General features: G+C 31.6%; 1 protein-coding gene across 2 annotated transcripts in view; it reads left to right on the top strand.

Annotated features, from left to right (window-relative positions):
* The first annotated feature begins 757 nt into the window (after positions 1 to 757).
* Positions 758 to 25,515, top strand: part of LOC142350629 (uncharacterized) — a 26,802-nt gene continuing 2,044 nt past the window's right edge. The window contains exons 1-2 of one of the 2 annotated variants that reach the window (XM_075402533.1): positions 758 to 1,034; positions 12,337 to 12,611. In XM_075402533.1, coding sequence (XP_075258648.1) covers positions 12,395 to 12,611 — 217 coding nt within the window. In that variant the 5' untranslated portion in view covers positions 758 to 1,034; positions 12,337 to 12,394. Of the gene's footprint in view, positions 1,035 to 11,725; positions 11,941 to 12,336; positions 12,612 to 25,515 lie in introns of those variants that run through there. The other variant, XM_075402534.1, reaches the window with a different exon arrangement.

Here is a 25,515-nt window from a genome sequence, read left to right as displayed (position 1 = left end):
CTGTGGCAGCAGTCATTGTTTTATGTGTCATATATGACCTTGTTTGATTTCCAACAAGTTTTTTCAACTTCAATAGAAAATCAAAATTTTACAGTTTTTAGTCTTTGACATTTTTTATATGATCCCTGTATGATTTCCAGGAAATCATATATGGTCCTTGTTTGACTACCAAGAATTCATACAAATCATATATGACCTAAAATGATTAATAAGAATCATATATGACCTAGTACGAAATCAAAGAATGTTGTATGATCGTTGACCCGGGAAGTCCAGCAGCAAAAAATGGGTTGAGCAAGTCGAGATGACAACTACAGTCCATCTAAAATCTTTTCATATGCAATTTGGGTCAAGCGATGTCTGTTTATACCCATTTTCGTTCAAGCACTGTCTTTTGATACGTCCTAAATATTCCTAAATGAGGGCTATGACTGATATAAAAATCTGTACGGGAATTTAGATGTTAAAGCAACTTAAAATTTAAGTTCTATATCCACTGCATTTGACGGCAAACGTACATTACACGTTAGCCGTTGCAAAGATGAACTCCTATAGCAGTACAGGGGTAGAGTAACCTTCAAAACACTTTGAATTAATTTTGGACTTAATCGTCTTTCTTCAAATCGTTTTAAGCTCAGTTTGACAGTTGGTTGTATTATGAAGTCACTTTTATTCGACTGCATACGGCAAATTACGTCACATTATTTTTGGCAATTCAAAGCAAGCAAACAATTTCTGAGAAATACACGAAATAGAAAGGTTAAAACGAATAAATACAGTAGTATGTATGTATATTTATACCTTCGCTCTCTATACATGCACAAATTTGCTGAAGGGGGGTACAAATAGTGATAGTTCGAGTTTGAGTTATAGTTACAGAATAGCTGCAAATTGGGGCAAATGATATTTGTACACGTTGCATAAACCGCTCGTTTTTGAAAGCGGCTTGAAAAAATTATTTGTTCAGTTTTGAGATTATTCGTTAGTTTGACGACTTTGATTTTTTAAAATTGAGCGCTTCTGGAGTTAAAAAGGTAAGAAATAGTACTTTTGATATTCTCGATCTCCTCATAAAAATAGACCGTATTGCGCATCATGCTCGTATCTTCACAAGATTTCTTTGTCACCAATCTAAGTAAGGAAAAAATACCTGTATGGATATTTCTAGGACACCCGGGCCGAGGTGTCAGCAGGAGTAAGCGCAAAATTTGGTGGCCAAAATCCGCTGAATTAGCTAAAATTTTGTAAGAAATCCGCTGAAATTATGTCTGAACACGTGTAGACAGTTCAATTTTAATCGCTGAATGTGTCAAAATCATTTTAAGCACTTGTCAACGCATTTCTTACACAACATTAAGCACCGTTATTAGCATATAGACTTCAAAAATTCCTGAGTTCAGCGCTTTCAACGCATTCATTGTATAATTTTAGCACACGTGTTACAAGAAAGTAGCTGAACACATCCCATTCAGCACATTTCTAACAGCTAACGCTTTCAGCAACATTTCTTAAAATGCACGTTCGTTATACTTAAATTATATACCTCAAAATTTCAGCACATTTCATCCCATATTTCAACTCTTTCAGCACCTTCTTCACGTAAATTCAACACATCAAAGTTAATTCTTTGTGCATTTCTGAGATAATTTTTGCACGCATATAGAAAAACGCAGTTCAAAATTGTGACGCTTTCTGCACATTCCTTAGAATACAGTCACTGACAAAATTCAACTTACAAAGTGCAGCTATATATGGTGAATGACCTGTTTTTGAAATCAATTTTGAACAACATAACTTTGGCCGTTTCTTTTGATTTTTTTAGTCAATCAAGACAATCATCAGAAGTTTAATAGATCTATTTTTGGGTAAACTGAGAAGCTTACTTAAAGAGTATATTCAAATAGAAGTTGGCCAATTCTATATAAGCAGCTATATTTTGTGTCCCACGTGAAATCTGTTAAACTAGCTCATTCCTCCTTAGTTTTTAAGCAAATTTTCTCAATTGTGAATTCAAAAAAATTATGGGCAAGTTGAGCTGATTTCACATGGGACTCAAAATACAGCTGCTTACGGAAAGCTGCCCCACTGCTATCTGGATTTGTCTGTAAGTAAATTTGTCAGTTTAATCAAAAGAGATGTTTCAAACTTGAAAACAAACAAAAAAATTGATTTTAAAAACAAGCAATTTACCATTTAAAACTGCATTTTGTGCGTTAACTTTTGTCAGTGAGTGTATCCATGACAATTCTTTCAACACTTTCAAAAAATGCAACGACGAAAGTGATGTAATCTTTAAAAGTTAAAAAAGTGTGGAGATTGACTTTCATAACTTTCAAAAAATAATGAACGTTATGAAAATGAGTCATCCTTTTCATCGCTTTTATGAGAAAAAATGAAAAGCGTTTAAGAAAAGTGAGATAAGTGCCGATGGGGCTGAAATTATGTACGAAAAAGGTTAACAATATGCCAATATGCAACATAGGTTCTTAAATCGTCTTTGGGAAATGTTGAAAACTGGCAATAATGACAAACGAGTGATGATCGTGTGGAAATTTCTTTAGTAATAACCGGAAAAAGTGCGTTACAACTCCTGAATGTGTTGAAAAAATTGACGAGTTTTTTGTATGGTGAAAAATCATTGCAATGAACTAAACGTAATTTTAGTAGAAAAAAGCAAACATTGAGATTAATTTGTTGTCAGTTGGGATCGTTTACGAACGTTTCTAGTTTTGGGTAATTTGACCACCCATTGTGCAAAAGGTGTAGAAATGAGCTCACAGCTGGTGGAAAAAAGTTTTTTTTAAGCTGAAAAATTTTAAAATATTATCGGTTTACGGTGCTCTAAACTGTTGAAGTTATATAAAAAATGAGCTTACAAATCAGCACGCTAAGGTAGGACGAAAAGAGTTTTCAGCTCCTTTCTAACACAGTTTTCACAACTTAAGCAAACTTCAAACCTTTGTGCATAAAACTCCCGCTCTCCGTTCCAATCCCAAGTAGAAAAAAACTTTGTAGATAAAACTGCTTTTTCTCAACTCAGGGCACTTTGTACCTAATTTTGTGTAAAGTCCTGAATCTTCGACGGCATAATAACCTAGTTTTTAGGACAGTATACTCACTAGCATAGATAGTTCATCAAAAAAGCAATTTTCATGGTAAACAAGTTTTGTTGACCATTCCAGTAAAACAGAATTTTCTTTGAATTGTGTTGTACTGGAATGGTATGGAATTGCCTGAATATAGTTTTTACAAGGAGGCTTGGTAATGTGCGTTCGCACATAAAGTTCCGACCCGCTCATCCACATTTTTGGCATAAATGTCCGCCAAATGAGGAACAGATAAAAAATCCCAAAAAACTGAAGTTTTTTTTCCAAAAAAATGTGTATGAACAAAAAGATCGCCTCCAACGCAAATAACTCAGTGGAGTAAAAAATGCTGCATTAGATTGATGAGATCAGTCATTATTAAGAAAGCAGGTCAAGACAAACAACAAAATTAAATAACAAAATAAACAAACGTTAATAACATACAAAATTTATGCCCATTAAAAAAAGCTTTCAAACAAGGTCAAAGTTAGTGCCGATAAAACTGAAACTAAACAAATAAAGTGTAATTCAATTGAAAACATATGGGACCACTCCATAAAAAGGCTCGGCAACAGTTAGACAAAAACAAAAAAAAACAGAAAAGATAAAAAGTTGTCTTATAATTTTAAAAGCAATTCATTTCAAAGTAATGAAAACCATTAAATAGCAAACGAAAACATCCAACATGTTGATGATCACACACGCCTCTATAGGAGAGCATTAGGACCTGTCAATAATCAATTGTTTATGCCGTTTCAAAAAGAACAACAAATAGACAAAAAATATACTCAATCAAATATTGCGAGAAAACGTCGTAGAAGCCGTAAAGCCATATTTTGCGCCTCAAAATATGTTCAATTGAGCCTTCCACAAACGCCGAAATAGTGGTATAGGGCCTGTAGTTAATGAGAATACGTAGCAAGTAGACAAAAATAGTGAAAAATGGCAAATTTAAGTAGTTCTGCTTTTTTTAAAACACAATTATTTTCGTAGTCATGAAAGCCATTGGCTACAAAATGAAATAATTAAATAGGTTCGTCTATTCATCCATTGGAAGCGCTTGAGAACTGTAATTGTTCAGAATATGTCTTACATCTACGAAAAGAACGTTAAATACACACAAAAAAAACAAAAATTAGTTTACTTTTTGTGCTAAAAACCCTTCTCCAGACCAGTAAACTCATAAGAATTCTCTAAAAAAGATTAGGTTTTGTACACTTGTACTATGCGTCGACGACAATAATATTATATGTGACCTGTAAGTAACAAGACTAGGTAACAAATAGGCAAAAAGAACAAAAATGCGAAATTAAAGAACGTTAAAAGTTTTTTATTTATGAAAACAATTCTTTTCAAAGTCATGTAAGCCGTCAGCTATCTGCTCAAATCAAGACGAACGCTTATTCATGACTTCATGGAAAGCAATTGAGAGTTTTCGTTATCCGGGTAAATTTTTTCGACTTAAAAGACAAAGAAAAACGACAGCTAAAACCATTGAAAAAAATCAGTTAATATCAAGTAAGGAGTATCAAAGCCCTCAAAAACCATAATCTATGCCTTTCAAGACTTTTATTTGTTTATTTGTGCCTTATTTGAACACTAATTTTGTAATATTTGAACTATCAATTTTGTGATAATATGACGAAAAGAGAAAAAACGTGAAAAATTGGCCAACACCAAAAAATCACAAACAAATTTGTGAAATCTCGTAGTATCAAAGTCAGTAAACAATAACTTAACGCGTAAAACCACAAAAAAATAAAAAATTGAAATCAATTGAAAGAAGAGAAAGAGGAAGCATTCTTTCTTTGCTAGCACTAAGCTACAAGATGACCAAATTAGGAGAAAAATAGAGGCAAATTTCAAGAAGCCATTGTTTATTTAAAAAGCAAAGATTTTAAAGTGAAAACGACCATAATCTTTCGAGTAATTAAACTAGATACATTAAATTGGATATGTTTAGGAAGCCTTTTGGACCCATTAACAGACATCTTTGATTTGAAATGTTCTGTTCTTTGACTAACATAAAAAAGTTTTACTAACATAAATACGTAGCAAGTAGACAAAAATAGTGAAAAATGGCAAATTTAATTTGTTCTGCTTTTTTTAAAACACAATTATTTTCGTAGTCATGAAAGCCATTGGTTACAAAATGAAATAATTAAATAGGTTCGTCTATTCATCCATTGGAAGCGCTTGAGACCTGTAATTTTTCAGAATATGTCTTAATTCTACGAAAAGAACGTTAAATACACACAAAAAAAAACAAAAATTAGTTTACTTTTTGTGCGAAAAATCCTTCTCCAGACCAGTAAACTCATAAGAATTCTCTAAAAAAGATTAGGTTTTGTACACTTGTACTATGCGTTGACGACAATAATATTATATGTGACCTGTAAGTAACAAGACTAGGTAACAAATAGGCAAAAGAGAACAAAAATGCGAAATTAAAGAAAGTTAAAAGTTTTTTATTTATGAAAACAATTCTTTTCAAAGTCATGAAAGCCGTCAGCTATCTGCTCAAATCAAGACGAACGCTTATTCATGACTTCATGAAAAGCAAATGAGAGCTTTCGTTATCCGGGTAAATTTTTACGACATAAAAGACAAAGAAAAACGACAGTTAAAACCATTGAAAAAAATCAGTTGATATCAAGTAAGGAGTATCAAAGCCGTCAAAAACCATAATATATGCCTTTCAAGACTTTTATATGTTTATTTGTGCCTTATTTGAACACTAATATTGTAATATTTGAACTATTAATTTTGTGATAATATGACGAAAAGAGAAAAAACGTGAAAAATTGGCCAACACCAAAAAATCACAAACAAATTTGTGAAATCTTGTAGTATCAAAGTCAGTAAACAATAACTTAACGCGTAAAACCACAAAAAATAAAAAATTGAAATCAATTGAAAGAAGACAAAGAGGAAGCATTCTTTCTTTGCTAGCACTAAGCTACAAGATGACCAAATTAGGAGAAAAATAGAGGCAAATTTCAAGAAGCCATTGTTTATTTAAAAAGCAAAGATTTTTAAATGAAAAGGACCATAATCTTTCGAGTAATTAAACTAGATACATTAAATTGGATATGTTTAGGAAGCCTTTTGGACCCATTAACAGACATCTTTGATTTGAAATGTTCTGTTCTTTGACTAACATAAAAAAAGTTCGATTTTTTTTAAAAAAAAGACCGACTGATTACATTTCGAATTATGTTTGGATTGTAGCAGTCAACGGTTGAACCAAAATTAGCCTTACTATTGCTGATTGTCCATTTAGAACACTCAATTGTTTCGAATGCGTCGGATCATGATAATTTTTTTAGTTAAAAGATCAAAAATAAAGGCTGCGTTTTTGATAATAATAGAGTAAACTTAACAAAAAGCGGCAAAATTTTGATTCTTGACTTTTCTCAATGGAAGTGGAAGTAAAATTAGCTCTCATTGTAGTTTAAAAAGATAGTGTTTGTTGTTTTTGGGTGTTTACTTGCCGGTAAATTTAATCACAGTTGACTGAAGGATCCAATTTTGGGCAATTTCTGATAAAAAAGGCTGAATTTTGAAATATTTTGCCAAAATTTTTTTCCAAAAAACTGAATCAAAATAGTCAACAAAACTTTTTTGTCTCTAAAAACAAAATTAACAGTACTATTGTTAATAATTTTCACAAATTTAGGCAAAACTGACGAAATTGTAGGGAAAATTCCGGAAAATGTGAATAAAAACAACATTATCCATTGTGTATTGTTCACAAAACTTCAAACTTCGATAACTCCCTGTAAAATACGAAATTCAAAAAGAAAACTCTTTAATTCCATATTCTACGCTGGTGGGGCTTTTTAATGATACCATTCGCAACTCTCTACGATGAATATATTGATCGGTCAAAATTGACTGAACAAAAAAACCCATTTGAGTAAGAGACACGATCAGGTTCAACAGATCAAGTGGAACTTAACTTACTGCTGTTTAAGGGAATTGGGCCAAACTCTACATGGAGTTTCTAAGTAATTTAATTTTTTATTTTTTTGTAATCTCAAATCTGTTTAAATTCCGAAGAGTTTGCCACAATTCATTTAAAAGTCAGGAGAATTGCCTAGAATCATGTGTAAAAAATTTCAAGTATAAAAATTTCATGAATCATGTGTAAAACGATTTCAAAAACAGTCAATTCAGCACGCTAAAACATATCTGAGATTTTGTTTTTATCATCGTTTTTCTTTGAAAATGTTCACTTATTAACAAAAGTAAATGTTTGAAATCTAAAAAACCATATTGCAGACTAAGTTTTTCAAGAGAGCATCTCTGCTATCATTCTGATCTCCGCTCATTTAAGTTTAAGGTGAATTGAAAGAAAACCAGTGAATTTCTAATCATAATTCCAGTTTGAATTTGACTTGTTTAACTTTAAATGAAATTGCAAGCTTTGCGTTTTATGCCGAATTCAAAATTAGCCAAAATGCCAAAATTTTGTTAAAATGGGATGTCATTCTTGTCGAACAATACTTTTGTGAAAAAGTAGGGAATTTTATTTATTATAGCTACTTAAGGAAAAAACAGCAGATTGAATATGAAGATGTGAATTTTTCCCCAGAATTTTCCTTATAAGCAAGTGTATGTACTTTAAATTCAATCTATCCTCAGACAAACTACACGCTTTTTTGGCAAATTTGGAAAAATTCCCTCTGTAATTTATCGTTAAGTCTTCTTATCACTTTTATAGAATTAAGTGCAAGCAAAATTCATCCATGCAACCGATCTATCCTGTACTTCACAAATCGTTGTTTTCAAAAGTTGGATTATCGTTGGTTTGCTTGGTTTCATTCGCACGTTTTGCTTTTAAACATTACAAATATTCGGCAGGATTGGATAAAAAAGAAAGAACCATGTTTATATTTGGTTTTAGAGCTGAAAATTTGACTCGAAAAGTCGAAAAGTAATCATTTGCTCTCTAATGAACTAATGTAAACGTAAATGTCATCTTTTCAAGCAAGCAATTAAAACCTCCAAGAGATTATGGGTTCGAACTCCTTCCCATAAAGCAGTTTTTGCACCACTTCCTGTTTCCCTAGATTATGACCCCTTATAATTTGCTTGCCTCACTAGTCGTTCGAGTCGTTGTCAGTGGGTTTAAGTTTTTAATGATTATATCAGGGACCATTAATTGAGAGTTAATTAATTAATCAATGTTCAACATATTTGACAAAACATTGGAATTTGTTCAATTAGGTTTGTGGACAAGCGAAAGATGAAAATTAAATATGTTTTAGGCAAATATTGAAAAAAAATTGTCCCAAAAAATCTACTAAAGTCGTTAATATTATATCTATCTTAACTGTTGAATATGAATGAATACAGAACTAAGACTTTGTACAGTAGTGGACAATGCATTTATTGGTTTCAAAACAAATATACCGTCAATTTTGCATTTTTAAAGCAAACGAGCCAATAATTCGTTTCGTTTTTTGTGACACAAACGCATAAAAATCCTTGGAGCTCTAGGATTTTTCAATATCGCCCAATCTAGAATTAAAAACCGAATATGATGTAAAGCAAAAAAAAATCCAGCGCATTTCACATCTGAATTCCTCTGGGCGAAAGATTTCCAACGTTTGGGAGTGTTCACCAAAATTTGCACCATGCATATTGACCATAAATTAAACTGCAAAATGAAATAGAATTTTGCACTCGTATCTAGCCAATTTAAAAAAGTGACAAAAACTCGAATTAAAAACTTATTGGACAAATTTTTATTTTGTCCAAAAAGTTTTAATTGGGTTTTTTGTCATTTTTAAACATTAAAATAGTTCTTCTACGTACAAAAAAACTCATAGAAGGCCAAGGAAGCATAAAATTTTTGCAACAATTTCAAAAAACTGAAAACTCAAAATCTCCAAATGTCCAAATCTATGAAATTCAGCAAACTCAGTCGTAGCCATGTTGTTTGCTACCAGATTTCGTCAAATTTTAGTAAAAACCAAAATCTATATCTTAAGGTTGCGTATTTGAAATTTTCACTGAATTAGATTAATCATGTATTACTTTTTGGCTCAGTAAAAAAATCGATCACACTTATTCGCTTTAACACGTTTTCATGAGTTTGACAACAAATGCAGTATGTCCGATTTTCGCATTAGATTGTACATAAACGTTTATTTATACTTTTGTGTTTCTAGCATGCACAAAAAGCATGAACGCAAAAATTTGATGCTGCAATGAAAACAATGGTTCAATGGTTTCGATAATTTTTTCAGGAGATGCAGGATGAAAGTCATGATCATTAGATCTTCAATCAGTTTTTGCCAATTAATAGTTTTATTTTGGCCGGATGCACGTTAAGATCTTTTTGAGATTTTTAAATCAAATTTATTGCCCTTGTCAAACATTTCTAGCAAATTTGAGAAATCTTTCTGCAAATTTTTCCGATGATTTGGAACTTATTTCTAGTGAGGAAACAAGAAACCAAAAATGTTACTGTAGAGGTATTTGGTACCTTCCTGAATCAAATTCGTAGTAAAATAGAGCACCCATGGAAATTTGCGGGCAACCAATTTTTCCTTATTTTTTTAACACCAAGCTGAGCTCAATTCCCCTTTGGCTTTTTAGCTTATCTAGGACCAATTCTGAAATGAATAACCAGTTTTGTTTATCGTAGTTTTCATGATTCGAGCAAACAGTCCCTTTTTTGGCCTTTTTATGACGTAGATTTTGTTTGAACTATTTTGAGTGCAAGTCAAACACGGCTCGATATGTTCTAAACTGAATACCATTTGCACAACTCCAAATTTTATGTACGCTAAAGACAAAATTTTTGTATGGTGACAATGGTATTTTGTCGCAATGTGTTGTTTCAATGGAACATTAATTTTAAAATAGTCTTACACGGAAGTGGGATAGTGGTATGATAGAGAAAGATCCTGCTTTATATGAAGACAAATAAATGCTGGTAGAAATTTCCGCCCACAGACTTGAGTAATAATAAGTTTCTTATTTTTTTTGTCGTAAATTTTTTCAATTTTTTACTCTTATAATTGACGCTTGGAAAGGAGTGTGGAAGGAAAAATACGCTGAACATTTCCTGGAATTGCCAGTGAGATTAGCTGTAGAAAAACCTTCCCGGTCGATGCAAGGTTTTGTCTCTCGTTATATGCCATTAAATTAGTGTTTGATGTTTCACATTTCTTGTTCTTATGACCACTGCTATGCTTTTATACTGGCGATCGCTACCCTCTGTAACATAAATAATTTTTATAATTAACCTAAGAGTGCGTGAAGCACAAACTTGAGGACTTCTAAACATAATTCAATATAATATCTATTTTGAAAATGTAAACCCAAAAGATGTTGATACTTTCGGGAAAACCATTGTCTCTATCCAATAGGAAGACTAAAATCTCCGTGTCCACAAATATAAAAAGTGTATGCGTTTTCAATTGAGATCACTTTTTGTCCCTAATAATTTTATACAATTTATAAAAATTTATACTGTGTTATAATTATGTTGTTTGTGTTGTTTCCCTTTGTTTAACTCTAAACTCATTGAGATAGTTCCTAACATATAATGCTTTGTAACATGTTCTGAGCCTACAAATTTTTGTAAGTCATATATACAACTTAGCGTAAACATTGGATTTGAGGCAAGTCCAATTTCACTATTTAACATCTCTTAATTTCTATCTAATTAAAATGTTACTTAAATAGCTCACTTTGTGCTATTTCACACTGACTTACGTGGCTCAATTTAACAATTTTATCCCTTCATGCTCGGTTCACTTTTGATGCTGTTTTACAAAATTATATTAGTTCATATGTGCATTCAGCAGTCCTGAAACAATAGACGTTATACCAAGAGTAGTACTAGGGGTTGAACTACATGTGCTCCCGCGATTTAACCCCATCGTCCTATTATCTATACTTCTGAGCAGCTTTAAACAATTAGAAATTATGGTTGATTTCAAATTGAAAAAGTGTGACCAAATTTTTGGAAGTCTTCACCACAAATATACACAAATTTGATTATATCTCAAAAATGATGTCTCTTAGAAGGACAAAACAAATAGCTCGGACACAAATGATGTAGTAATGTATATTAAAGCAAAACCATGTTCCTAAGTCGTTTGAATAGAATGTCCACAAGAATGCGTTTTCTTCTGTAAAAAATTCGAAACAAGTCTGTCGATCTTATTCTGCTATTTTTGGTTTCCTGTTCGTTTATTTTGCTTCAAAATGTGATCACCAAGAAAGCAAATAGAAGTAAATTTATAATAATTTTGGCACGATTCTTAACAACTGACTGCTGGGATTCTGTTTGAAGATTCTTTCTTGTTTCCCGTCAATAGTTACACAGAACACCTTGAGAAAATTTGCTAGCAAACAGTTTTTTAAACTGCTCTGTATGATATCATTGCAGAGATACTTTCGCCCCTTATTGGATGTGAACTAAATTAAGATCACTTTGAAATTGTGTTTTGAAGATATTATTTATGCAAGAAGTCTGACACTTATCACAGATTTTGTTCATCGCAGTCTTCTATTCGTGTAAATATACTGACAAGACAGGAGTCAAAACAAAACCATTAACGTAAACAGTAATGTAAACAAAAGGAAAACAAGTAAATAATACATGCTGAGTTCTTGCAAGAACAACTGAGGACAAGCCGCAATATTCAGAACTTTCAAAATTTATGTTCTTTCAAAATTAGCTCATTCGCTCATCTATTGAACAAACACATTTGAACACAAACTTAAACATAATTTGACTGATTTGTGAGCTTCTACGAGATGAATAAAATATTATTAATTGAAGCCAAATCTGATCTGATCACCCCGGACCAAAGTGACCTCTAATCAGGCAAGTTTCAGACCTTTGTCCAGGTTTTCGTGCTATGGAAGACCATATGTATTTCGAGCGCTCGAAGATGGTTTGATAAGAGACCACTTGGGTTTGGGTAATTTTCCGGGTAATCTTGTGATTCTGTTTAAAAATCTGGTAATATATTTCAACAAGGGTACAAATAAGCAGAAACCTACAAGATGGCTTTAAAAGACTTGGGAGGAATCTAATGAGCTCACTTTTTGTAATATGTCTATGGACGATTCTGACAAAAATTACAAATCATTTTTTTGTTTTATCTGTTCTTCCCATGCTGAACTCCACAATAGTGATCTTTCTTTAGTCATTGACGCAAATATTTTGTAAATGTTAGCTCACTTTTCTTGATTACAGAAAACAATTTATTATTTCTAGGATTCTTCTTCTTCTGGGAGTTCACATACCTGTCCAAGATTCTATTGGTTGAGACAAAATGGTGTACCGCGAGAAGTTCATTTTTGACATATCGGACGCCGGAGTCATAATTGGGAAGCAGGGAGCTGGAATCACATACTTGAAACAACTGCCAGGTGTACACAAAGTGTTCTTCGATACAAAGTCATCAAAAATAACTTGCAAATTGGAAATCTCAGGGAAAGATCGACTAGCATGTCAAAAAGCTTTCAAGGAGGTCAAAAAGAAAGTTGAAGGTCAGTTGCTTGAAATCTCTTGATAAAATTGTTTTAGGATTTTCGGCAAGAATACGTCAGTCAAGATATGATTAACCTTTGCGCCAGTGTCTAGATATTAATTAGTCCGCCAAGATTTTACCAAGACTTGCCAAGATGTATAATGAAAATTTAGCATGACAAGATGTGTCAAGCTTAGTCATCTGAAATTTTGTTTAAAAAGTCAAGATCTTGCATGCCTTTGCAAGATGTATCAAAAAATTGTTTCTCCGAGAAATGACAGATAACATTCTTGGTTCTGACCACCAAATTGGTTGAAATAATTCTGGTACCATTTGAAGACCTCTGAGGTACGGGAAATTGTCCCAAGACATTTTAATTTTGATTGATGTACATCTCCAAAACATTATTGGATGCTAGTGTAGGGGTATCGACGTGGTCGCCTCTTTTGGGCAATAAAATTGAATGTTGATATAAAACAACACTTCAATCTGTTTTCAAAGAGACTATTGAAATCAATTTTACGGAAAACAAAAAATCCGAGCAATTCATTAACGGTAGTGGACCAAACTTTCCAACTAACTGTTCGGGGGAGAAGTCTTATATGTCCTGTGGATAAGAATCTGAGCAATACTGCAATTTCAAAACTTTGACACTAAAATTTAGCCACCAACTGGGTTGACCAAACAGACTTTTTCAGCACTGAACCTGCCTGATTCAATGTTAACGTGTAAAACCAGTTCTGAAACAGCTTATTTACATCAAAAAAGTTGGTCATTATGTTAAAAAAACCGAACATTTATTCAGACTGTTCAGAGTAATTCCAAAGAAAAAACAGTACTGTCAAAATTTCGGAAATAATGAAACTTCTTGATCATGTCAGAAGAGCTTGCAAAATGCATACAAAATGCATGCGCTTTGTAAGGAAATGCGACCATTTAAGACAACTATATATATGCTGCATACTGAGTGCATGCTGCTGCTGATACTGATACTGATATTGGATATTGATAATTGGCGAAAGTAGTGCTTCCGGAGTGCGCGAATTTTCAGTTTTAAGTGCCACGGGGTGAGCGCGCATAATTGTATAACCAGAGCAGGTATATTCTCAACATTCCGGGCCACTTAGGAAGTGTATTCGGGGCCCATGAATATGCTTGTTGTGTGATGTAGTGTGATGTGAACAAGCATGTGATGTGATCTAGTATGATGGCAATATCCCTGTGGTATGATGCTGTATGATGTGATTATGCCTGTGCTGTGATGTAGTATGATGTGAATATTCATGCGTTGCGAATTAGTATGTTGTGAAGTGAAAATTCATGGCAAGTATTGCAAAATCAGCGTATTTTAAGCTGGCAGTCAGGGCTGAAACAAGTTTTAAACAGAATGTTTTTATGCGGACAAGAGCTATAAAATAAGGTTAATTAGACTGGTTACCGCATGATATAAGTTACGGACAGATCAAAGTCAGGATAAAATCAAATTTACGGTTTTACTCTATAAAAAGACTGATTAGCGTATAAATTTACTTGAACGGAATATGTAAAAGTGTAAAAATGTCTATATGAAGTTTCCGGATTTACAATGGTTCATTGTTGAAGTGCTCTGCGTGCTCAGCCCGGGCAGTACAAATTTGGTAATTTACTATAATTGTTCTTAAATTAGTATCTATCAGTAGTAGCGTATTAAATATGCTATCAGAAAAGATCAAAAAAACTTGTTAAAAAAACACGCAATTTATCCTTTTTTTTATATAATTAAAATAAAACCAAAACTGGATATTATAAAAATGTTGAATATTATTATAAATAAAAAAACTGCTTTGCAGCATTTTATGATCAAGTATGAATTTTTAAGCATTTTAACTTTTTTCAAAATAGAGTGCTTAAATATGAATGCGTAAGCAGTGAATACTTAAGCACTTATTTAAATGAAATTAAAAGAGAAATGTATTTATCAAAAGGTAATTTATAACTATGTAATAAATAGTATTGTATTATAAATGCTATTCGGCTACTTTCAAAAAAGTTGAAGAAACTTTGTAATTTACTTGATTTTAGATAAAAGCAAAAACAAAAAAAATTGGCCGATTAGGCAGTTTTCATTAGGTGTTTTTTTAAACAAATTAGATGTTCTCTAACAATTTTTTTTGAGATCTTTGGATATCACATATTATTTAGGAATATCAGTGATTCATTTTTCATTTAATTTACGGGAAAAGTTGCAGATTTGCGCAAATGTCAAAAACAATTGTTACTCTCGTTTGATAGAACCAAGGAATATATTTAATAGCCGCACACCGATAGCTGGGGCTGTTTTTGGCCTTCTCTTGTTTTTTTTACGATCCATGAATTGAATTGTATCGGTGTTCTGTCTTTTTTTACTATTCAAAGATTTTGAATTGTATTGGTGCGCTGTGTTGTTTACAATTCAAGGATTTTGAATTGCATTGGGGCGCTGTCTTTTTTTTAAGATCTGTTCACACATTTTCATGATTTTTGAAGTCAAATTCGAGTAGTGATTTTGGTCACGCCGAAACAGGAAATGGAGCGAAAAAGCGAGTGGTTTTGAGGCGTGAATTTTTTTTGCTCTAATTTTAAAGTAGAGTGAGAAAACGGTGTTTGAACAAAAATTCGGTTTCTCGGTAGTGGTTTTTTGTTCACATGCGGCAATTTCACTCTGATTTTTACTGTATTTTCGATTTTTTGGATCGGATTTTTTTTCTAAATGGTTTTCCCAATCCATTCACTGCTCATTCGCGGCCTAGTTTTTTGTTCGAATTAAATTTTAATTTCTCGCTAGTGGTTTTTTTGTTCACATGCGGCATTTTGACATTGATTTTCTGTTTTTTTTCTTATTTTTTATCTGAGTTTATTTAAAATGGTTTTCTCATTTCACTCTTAGTCCATTCTAAGTCTAGTTTTTCTGTTTAGTCAATGAAAATTCGTTGAATTGTACGTCAGGACTTGTCCTGCTATGTTTTTTTATTTTTGTAAGATGTTTTCACACCTGTTTTCATGACTTTGAGCTTTCAAAACGTGATAAACAGGTAAAGCTCAGCGGGAATCAATTTTCATTAGAGTACCGCGTTTAGTAGTCCTTCAAGTAGTCAGAGTGGTGAAGCTACTGGGAAGGCCGTATTTCAAGGTTAAAAGGTCATTTTTGGGGATTTTTGAGCCTAAAATAATAAAATTTTAGCACTTTTTCGTCATTTTTTTGGGTTTTTTGTTAGACCAGTCTGAAATTGAGGTTTATTAAAGTTTATAAAGGTCTATTGCAAGACGTAATTGTTTTTTACGGCCACTATAAGCGCTATATCTATTGCTACTCCAAACATAACCACGGTAATTTATACTAATTTTTTCAAATTGTTTGAAAATTTTTGTCATTTTTTGAGTTGTTTCAGACTTTGATGTCAAAAAAGCTCCCCTGGGGTTTAATTATAGGTTATTGCATAGTTTCTAGTGGTAATGAAGTGGTTTTAAACATTTTAACTTCATGAGATTTACCAATTTTTTTAAATTAAATTTGTTTTTTTTTTCAAATTTTCTGACATTTATTGTCATTATTCAAGTTTTCCAGCTCCAGGGGGCAAGAAGCTCATCTAGGATTTGCTAACAAATTATTGAAAATATTTTTTGGCCATGGCCATGGAATGGTATTCAACATTTTAATATCTTTTAACAATTTTTTGATAAAGTTGCTATTTTTTTCTTTAAATTTTTGAAATTTTTATTCAGTGGCCAGGGAACCTCCTATAGGGTTTGCTAGTATATTACTACATAGTTTCTAGGTGCAATAAAATAATTGCCAATTTTTTAATTTTGCAATTGTGGGGAATTTTTTAAATAAAGCTTGCATTTTAAAATTTTCGATTGTTTTCAAGTTTTTCGATTTTTTTTGTCATTCTCTGAGTTTAACTATCTTTACGGGCCAACGAAACTTTTTAAATGTTGTAGACGTTTTACAAACCAGAACTCCAGAGTCAAAAAAATCTTTTGACCTTTTTAATAGCCCTGTTTTTGGAAATTTTCTTTAAAATTTCACTTCTAAATTTTTTGATGCATTTGTCATATTTGTCCAGTTTATCTACTTTTAGTGGCAGATTCATCTCTTTCAAGGTTTCTGCGTGAGTTAGTGAGTATTTTGAAATGAGTCATATATGGCCTTCAAGTTAAATGCTATGTTTTTTAAGATAAGTTCACATATTTTTCAATGACTTTGATCTTTCAAAACGGGATAAACAGGTAAAGACCAGCGGGCATTAAGTTTCATTAGAGGCCCAAAGTGGGCTTTTTTAGTCCTTCAAGTGCTTATAGTGGTGCTGGGATGGCCATAATTTAAGGTTAAAAGGTCATTTTTAGGAGTTTTTGGGCTCAGAATTGTGCCATTTTCCATGTTTATCGTGATTTTTTGAGTTTTTTTGTTTAATTAGTCTTAGGTTGAAGTTTTCAAAAGTTGATGAAGGCCTTTTGCGAGACAAAATTGCTTGCTATGACCATTTTATGAGATATATGGTTTGGTACTACAAACACAAACACGCAAAATTATTCCAATTTTTGCAGTTTTTTTCTGGTTTTTTGAAAATTTTTGTCATTGTTTTTGAGTTTTTTAGCCCTAGGTGTCAAGGAATCTCCACCGTAGCCCTAAGTTTGATAAAGGGTTTGATGATAGATTACTACATAGTTTCTGGTGGTAATGGAAATGTTTTCATCTTTTTGCCATCATGATTTTTAGCAATTTTTGACAAGAATGTTTTTTCATATTTTCGACATGCGTTGTCATTATTCAAGTTGTTTGAGTCTCAGGGTTCAGAAAACCTCATCAGGGGTTGCATAATAAATTACTGAAAAACTCTTAGTTGTCATGGATTAGGTTTCAACTTTTGAATATCACAAATTTTAGCAATATTTGACAAAATTGGCATTTTTTTCAGGTTTTTGAAAATTTTCGTCATTTTTTAATTTTTCCAGCTTCAGGGACCAAACAATCTCCTTTGGAGTTTGTAAATAGGGTACAGCATAGTTTCTAGTAACAATGGAATGGTTTGTAAAATTTTCAAGTCTCGAATTTTAGCATTTTTTCGATAAAATCTGCAATTTTTTTTAGAGTTTCCTAAAGTTTTTGTCAGTTTTTGATATTCGTCCATTCTCAAGTGCGAGAAAGCATATTCCGCGCTGTAATAAAAAGTTACTGCATGGTTTTTAGTTTCAATGGATTTGCTTTCAACAACTTAAACGTTCGACTTTTAGTTTTTTTGATAAAATTTGCAATTTTTTTTTCAAGTTTTTTTCAAAATATTTGTATTTTGTTTTTCTTGCCTCAGTAGACCGGTAACCTCATCCATGATTTGATAGTATGTTATAAAATAGTTGCTAGGGGGCAATTGAATGGTTTTCAACGTTTTATTAGAACGAATTTCTTTTTTTTGAAGTCTGAATTTTTTTCTAAATTTTTTTGCCTATCGATCTATGAGCCAATGAGTTTTTTAGAGCTCAGAATTGGGTTACTGTATAGCCTCTAGAGACACAGAAATGATTCTAAAGATATGTATATCAAAATTTTCAGCAACTTTTTCTTATAATTTGCAATTGATTTCTTTCATGGACCGATTTCAGAAACAAAAATTTGTTTTGAACATATTTTTTAAATAGGTATTTTTAAAAAGAAAAAATTAAAAGCTTCAAGAGATTTAGCAATGAGTATATTTTTCGTTTAGTTTTGATTGTTTTAGTTTCTCAGTTTTTTGAGATGTTTGTGTTTTCGCTGGCATTGTTCAATTGGTCAGGTAGAGTACGTCTGAGTTTTTCATTCAATTCTTCGAATTTCATTTCGGGACTTGTCCTGCTATTTTTTTTAAATTTTGTAACATGTAATCACACCTTTTTTCATGACTTTGATCTTTCAAAAAGGGCTAATCCGGTAAAGCTCAGAGGGCATCGAATTTTATTAGAAACTCTTAGCCGCGCTGAGTTGTCGTTAAAGTACTTAGAGTAGTGACGCTACTGAGAAACCCGTAATTTAAGTTTAAAAGGTCAATTTAGGAGTTTTTTTAGCCCAAAATGTTGCCTTTTTTTGCATTCCTTCGTCATTTTTCGATTTTTTGTTGGCTCAGTCTAAATTTGAGGTATCTAAAAGTTGATGAAGGTCTTTTGCGAGACGTAATTATTTTTATGGCCAATTTAGGAGATATATATTATGGTACTCCAAACTTGAACACGCAAATTTATGCTAATTTTAAAAAAAAATTCAAGTTTTTTAAAAATTTTTTGTCAATTTTTGAAGTTTCCCAGGCCTTAGTGTCGAAACTTCCTCCTTAGTCAGGCCATTGCATTGTTTCTTGTAGAAATGGAATCGTTTTCACCATTACAACATGACGAAATTTAGCAGTTTTTTGACAGAACTTGCAAATATTATCAAACTTTCTGAAATTAATTCTCATTATTTAAAATTTTTCTTCCCCAGGGGTTAAAAACTTCGTCTAAGGTTTGATATTAGGTTACTGAATTCTTTTTATTGGCCATGGAATGGTTTTCAACATTTTATTTTTACAAATTTTAGCATCTTTTTGATAACTAGCTTCTTTTCAAGATTCTTTTAAAAATATTTATTTTTTAGCTTTTTCCAACCTCAACGGCCAAAACATCTCCTCAAGTTTTGATGACCGCTTACTGCACGGTTTCTTTTGGTAATGAGAAATGTGTTTTAAGATTTTAATTTAGCGATTTATAAAGCTTTTAATTTTTTCAAGCTTTTTTTCAAAGAGTTTTTTTAAGTTTTTTTTCTGTATCAGGAGCCCAGGTACCTCCTCCAAAGTTTGATAATTTTTTTTACTGCAGAGTTGCTCGTGGTAATTGATTGGTTATCAATTTTTTAATAACACGATTTTAGCAATATTTGATAAAAATTTAATTTTTTTTCAATTTCTCAGAGAATTTTAACCATGTACCCAATTTATGGACCTTTTTGAGCCAAAGAAATTTTTTAGGCCTTGAAACAGGGATACTGGTTAGCATTTTGAGAAAACCAAATGGTTCTGAAGTTTTTAATATTACGAATATAAGCATGACTTTGTTATATTTTTGAGCTTCAATAATTTTTTGGTTTTGTCATTTTTTGAGCTTAACGATCTTTACTGGCCAACAAAACTTTTCATGTCTTGCCGATGCGTAAAATGACAGAACTCAAGAGTCAAAAAATGGTTTTGTACGTTTTGTCATTGATATTTAGAAGTTTTCTATAAATTCTGAACTTTAGAAGTTTTCTATAGGTTCCGAAGTTTTCTATAGATTTTTTTTTGAAATATTTGTCATTTTTTTTCGAGTTTATCTACATATGGTGGCAAATTATTCTTTTTCAGGGCTTGTGTGTGAGTTAAACAGTATATTGAATTGTGTCATATATGGCCTTCAGTTTCTCAAATTTTGAGATTTTGTCTTTTTGGCTGCGATTGTTCAATTGATCTGCTGGTCAGGTACATTAGTTCTCAGTTTTTCATTCAATTCTTTGGATTGTGTTTCAGGACTTTTCTTTCTATGTTTTTCTTATTTCGCCGTCCATATGACGACCATATGACGTCACAACCACTTCAAATCTGCTTTTTTGTTCATTCGTTCATGCAATTTCAACTGAATTGCGTGCGTGACGTCATTTTTCGCTCATTGTGGAGCGGTTTTTTTGTTCCTTTGCGTGACTAAATTTTCGGTCAAGGAGATAATGTCAAATGGGTATGTGTCAGTCTAAATGAAGGTTATTTGAGAGGAACCAATAGTTGCAGCAAAAAACTATACAGAGTTTTAATCAATTGTAACATATCAGCCTTCAATGAAAAGACGAGTTTTTTTGTTCTGTCTTTTTACTGTTTTTTGAGACTGCAGATCTACGAAGCTATTTCGGCTATTTTCTGTCAATCTTTTTGAAATTACAATTTTTTCCAAGAACTTGGAATACCAGTTTCTCTCAAACAACTCAGAGTGCAATTAAAATCCATATTTTCATAGTCCATCGACTTTCGTAGATTTAAATTTTTAAAACTAAAAATTTGACTTTTCTACATTTTTGGCATCAGCCAAGACTGTTGTTTTGACCGCAACAAATGCAATTTTCATTGAACAAATAGTAGTACCACTAAATTTACAGATCCCAATGGAAAAATAAAAAGGAATCTAATGCAAAGAGTTTTAGATACTTTGAACACGAATTGTATTATCTCCATCAGTTCATCTGAAAAAAAGTATGTAGCGTAGCAATTAGCTTGCAAAAACTAGAAACTAACAATTGTTGTAATTAATTACTGGCTTAAACTTGACAGATTGTCGCACATGATCACGCACCATGAATTAGTATGACACGTGGTTACATTATTTTATTAGAAGGATCTTATAAAGTAGACAAAATGTTGAAGCCAAGAAAAATTAGCATCACCAGACAACGTAAAAGCAATATTTAGCAAGAATTGTAATAATTCCTGTTCACGCATCTTCAGCTACAATTCGTTTTTCAGCGAATTGCAATTTAGCGATTATCTTTTAAATTTTTCTTTTGTCAAAAAGAAGGGTAAAACTTTACTATCACTCAGTCTTTTATAGTATTTTACAAGATCAAAATTGGCTTTAGTATTTTTGTTTTGTTTCAATTATTTATTCTAACCTTTATAGGAAAGAAACAGGTCTTCGCTCGCGTTGTCGCTTCAAAACGTAACAAAAGAGGTAGTGGCTTTGAGCAAGTGCTCAACGATGAGACCTTCAAGAAGTGACCAACTATAAAATATGCGCAAGAAATAGATTTTGTGCATTGATTATTAATAGCCGCCCTCATCTTCTCAGCCGGCTATTATAGCGCTCCTATTTTTTTTTACAATTCAAAGAATTTGATATGTATTGGGGCGCTGTCTTTTTTTTTAAGATCTGTTCACACATTTTCATGATTTTTGAAGTCAAATTGGAGTAGTGATTTTGGTCACGCCAAAACAGGAAATGGAGCGAAAAAAGAGTGGTTTTGTGGCGTGAATTTTCTTTGATCTAATTTTAAAGTAGAGTGAGAAAACGGTGTTTGAACACAAATTCGGTTTCTCGGTAGTGGTTTTTTGATTTTTACTGTATTTTCGATTTTTTGGATTGGATTTTTTTTCTAAATGGTTTTCCCAATCCATTCACTGCTCATTCTCGGCCTAGTTTTTTGTTTGAATTAAATTTTAATTTCTCGCTACTGGTTTTTTTATTCACATGCGTCATTTTGACATTGAATTTCTGTTTTTTTATTATTTTTTTATCTGAGTTTATTTAAAATGGTTTTCTCATTTCACTCTTAGTCCATTCTAAGTCTAGTTTTTCTGTTTAGTCAATGAAAATTCTTTGAATTGTACGTCAGGACTTGTCCTGCTATGTTTTTTTATTTTTGTAAGATGTTTTCACACCTGTTTTCATGAATTTGAGCTTTCAAATCGGGATAAACAGGTAAAGCTCAGCGGGAATCAAGTTTCATTAGAGGACCACCGCGTTTAGTTGTCCTTTAAGTACTCAGGGTGCTGAAGCTACTGGGAACGCCGTATTTCAAAGTTAAAAGGTCATTTTTGGGAGTTTTTGAGCCTAAAATAATGAAATTTTAGCACTTTTTCGTCATTTTTTTGGATTTTTTGTTAGACCAGTCTGAAATTGAGGTTTATTAAAGTTTATAAAGGTCCTCTGCAAGACGTAATTGCTTTTTACGGCCAATTTAAGCGCTATATCTATTGCTACTCCAAACAAACACGGTAATTTATACTAATTTCAAATTGTTTGAAAATTTTTGTCATTTTTTGAGTTGTTTCCGACTTTGATGTCAAAAAAGCTCCTCTGGGGTTTAATATTAGGTTACATAGTTTCCAATATTATACAAAGTTTCTAGTGGTAATGAAGTGGTTTTAAGCATTTTAACTTCATGAGTTTTACCAATTTTTGTCAAACTTGTTTTTTTAATAGCCGCACAGCGATAGCTGGGGCTATTATTGGCCTTCTCTTGGTTTTTTTTTTATTTCGTCGTCATGATTTTTGTTACGACCATATGACGTCACAGCCACTTTTTGTTCATTTGTTCATGCAATTTCAACTGAATTGCATGTGTGACGTCATTTTTCACTCTAAATGGAGCGAGTTTTTCTGTTCATGCGCGTGATTAAATTTTTGGTCACACTTGACTTACCTCACTCTCAAAAATGACTTCCTCAATTTGAAATTGACTTTTTTTTACTTTACTTCAAAGAGATAAGGTCAAATGGGTGTGTGTCACTCTAAATGAAGGTTATTTGAGATCAGCTAATAGAGGCAGCAATAACTTATACAGATTTTTAATCAAAATAACAGATCAGCATTCAATGAAAAGACGAATTTTTTTGGTCTGTCTTTTTTACTGTTTTTTTAGACTGCCGATCTACGAATCTATTGCGGCTATTTTCTGGCAATCTGCCAGCTATGTTTTTGAACTTGTCAAACTTGTTGAAAAATCAAACTTGTTTTTTTTTCAAATTTTCTGACATTTTCTGCTAAAAGTGATTTTGAACATCAGTTGCTCAGCAAAGCAATTCAAAATGAACAGAGTCAGTATAAAAAATTGAAGTCAGAAGTAGAAACGGGATAAACCCATAAAGCCCAATTTTAGATGCCCGCTATTTGAACGTCGTTCCTATAAGTCTTAGTTACCATCTCTAATGCTTATCGGTATTGATAGTAGAACCTGTAGCCTCTCTCTAGAAAAAGAAGTACGTTATGTCCAACTACGAAATGCCATCAAAATAAATCGGACTTAAGAAAATTTTTTGTGCAAAAATCTTTTTTTTTTTTCAATATCTTCTATTCTTTCAATGCCAATCATGCTTATTGGAATCAACGGCGGCTATTTTCCGGCAATCTGCCTGGTATTTTTCTAGATCTCACTGTAATCTTCTAACGCACAAAAAAAATTTCCACTAAATTTAGATGGGAAATAAACCCCCACGGTAATAAACTCCTAGGCAAATAAACCCCAATGGAAATAAACGCTACTTGTCTTTTTTAAAGAGCTGGGCATTTAGTTCTTTTGCCAAAAACGTCAAATATGCCTATAGGGTGCGTTAGTTTTTCCGGAAGAGCCAATGATTTCATACTTTTCAAACCTAACGTAGCAACGATTTCGCATGGTCGTAACCAAACAACTGACGATTTCTTAGAAAGATTTTTGTCTTGTTCGGTTTTCAGGTTACTGATCCTGCAAGATAACCTTCTCGTGCGCAACCATCTAGTATCTCAGCTTTCCGAGAAAATCCAAGAAAATATTATAGGACCCTTGCATGAAATCTTGGGAATCATAATTGCTCTTCTCTACAAGTATCCGATACTGTTTCCTTGTCAATCGAAACGAACAATGTTTTTCTTGATATCATATAAGGATCATTATCATTTCCTTGACTTCACAGAAAGACTTTAAATGATTTCCTTGAAATCACACTAGAATCCCCTAATTGCGAAGACCGAACAAAAACGACAAAAAATTTAGAAATTTTTGGTACTTCGGTTTCAAACGTAGGAAAGCTTCGATACGTTCGGTTTGTTCGGTTTTATTAGTTTCGAACGTAATTCGGTATCGTCGTTCCTTGACGCAAGAGAGATTCGGTATGTTGTGGGTTTTCTCCATTGGAAAATAAGATTTTTCTGTTTATAATGTGGTCAAACGTCATGATACGTTTTTTTTCAGGCATTTCAAACGTTCATCTTTGACAGAAATTTTGAAAGAATGCGCAAAATCATTAACAAATCTTCTTTAGCTCGTTCACAAAATTGAATGATCAAAAATAAATTTCTTTGTTATTTTTGAATTCAAAAGACGATACCGACAGAATCTCTCTTACTTTTAAAAACGACAATACCGAATCTACATTTCGTTTAAAAACGACGATACTGAATAGTTCTTATGTATAATACCAATCCAAAACGACGATACCGGCGAAAAAAAGAATTCTGGTCGTTTTTGGCTAAAATAAAACGATAATACCGACGATTTCTTATTTTTAAAAACCAAAAATTTTTCAAGTAGGGTGGTCATTAGAGTTTCCCTGGTTTGTCCATTTCTGATTTTTTGTCACATGTCTGATTTTCTGGTTCTCATAATAATAGATAAATAGTTTTTTGAAGGCCTATTAGTGTTGAAATGTAATTTAACTCGGATCATATATGATTTCCCGGGTATCGTTCCATGATCATGTTTGATTTATTTTGTCGCATGCAAGGTGCGTACTAAGAAATTGTGTTAGCTTTGCATAACATCATATATGTGGCGACCGGCTGTGACCGTGTAATAATAATAATAATAATAATAATAATAATAATAATAATAATAATAATAATAATAATAATAATAATAATAATAATAATAATAATAATAATAATATTAATAATAATAATAATAATAATAATAATAATAATAATAATAATAATAATAATAATAATAATAATAATAATAATAATAGTAATAATAATAATAATAATAATAATAATAATAATAATAATAATAATAATAATAATAATAATAATAATAATAATAACAATAATAATAATAATAATAATAATAATAATAATAATAATAATTTTAATAATAATAATAATAATAATAATAATAATAATAATAATAATAATAATAATAATAATATTAATAATAATAATAACAATAATAATAACAATAATAATAATAATAATAATAATAATAATAGTAATAATAATAATAATAATAATAATAATAATAAGAATAATAATAATAATAGTAATAATAATAATAATAATAATAAAAATAATAATAATAATAATAATAATAATAATAATAATAATAATAATAATAATAATAATAATAGTAATAATAATAATAATAATAATAATAATAATAATAATAATAATAATAATAATAATAATAATAATAG

This window comes from Convolutriloba macropyga, chromosome 12 (genome assembly GCF_964194025.1).
Source record: "Convolutriloba macropyga chromosome 12, txConMacr16.3, whole genome shotgun sequence".
Taxonomy (NCBI): Eukaryota; Metazoa; Xenacoelomorpha; order Acoela; family Convolutidae; genus Convolutriloba; species Convolutriloba macropyga.
This window is presented reverse-complemented; position numbering and strand designations above follow the sequence as displayed.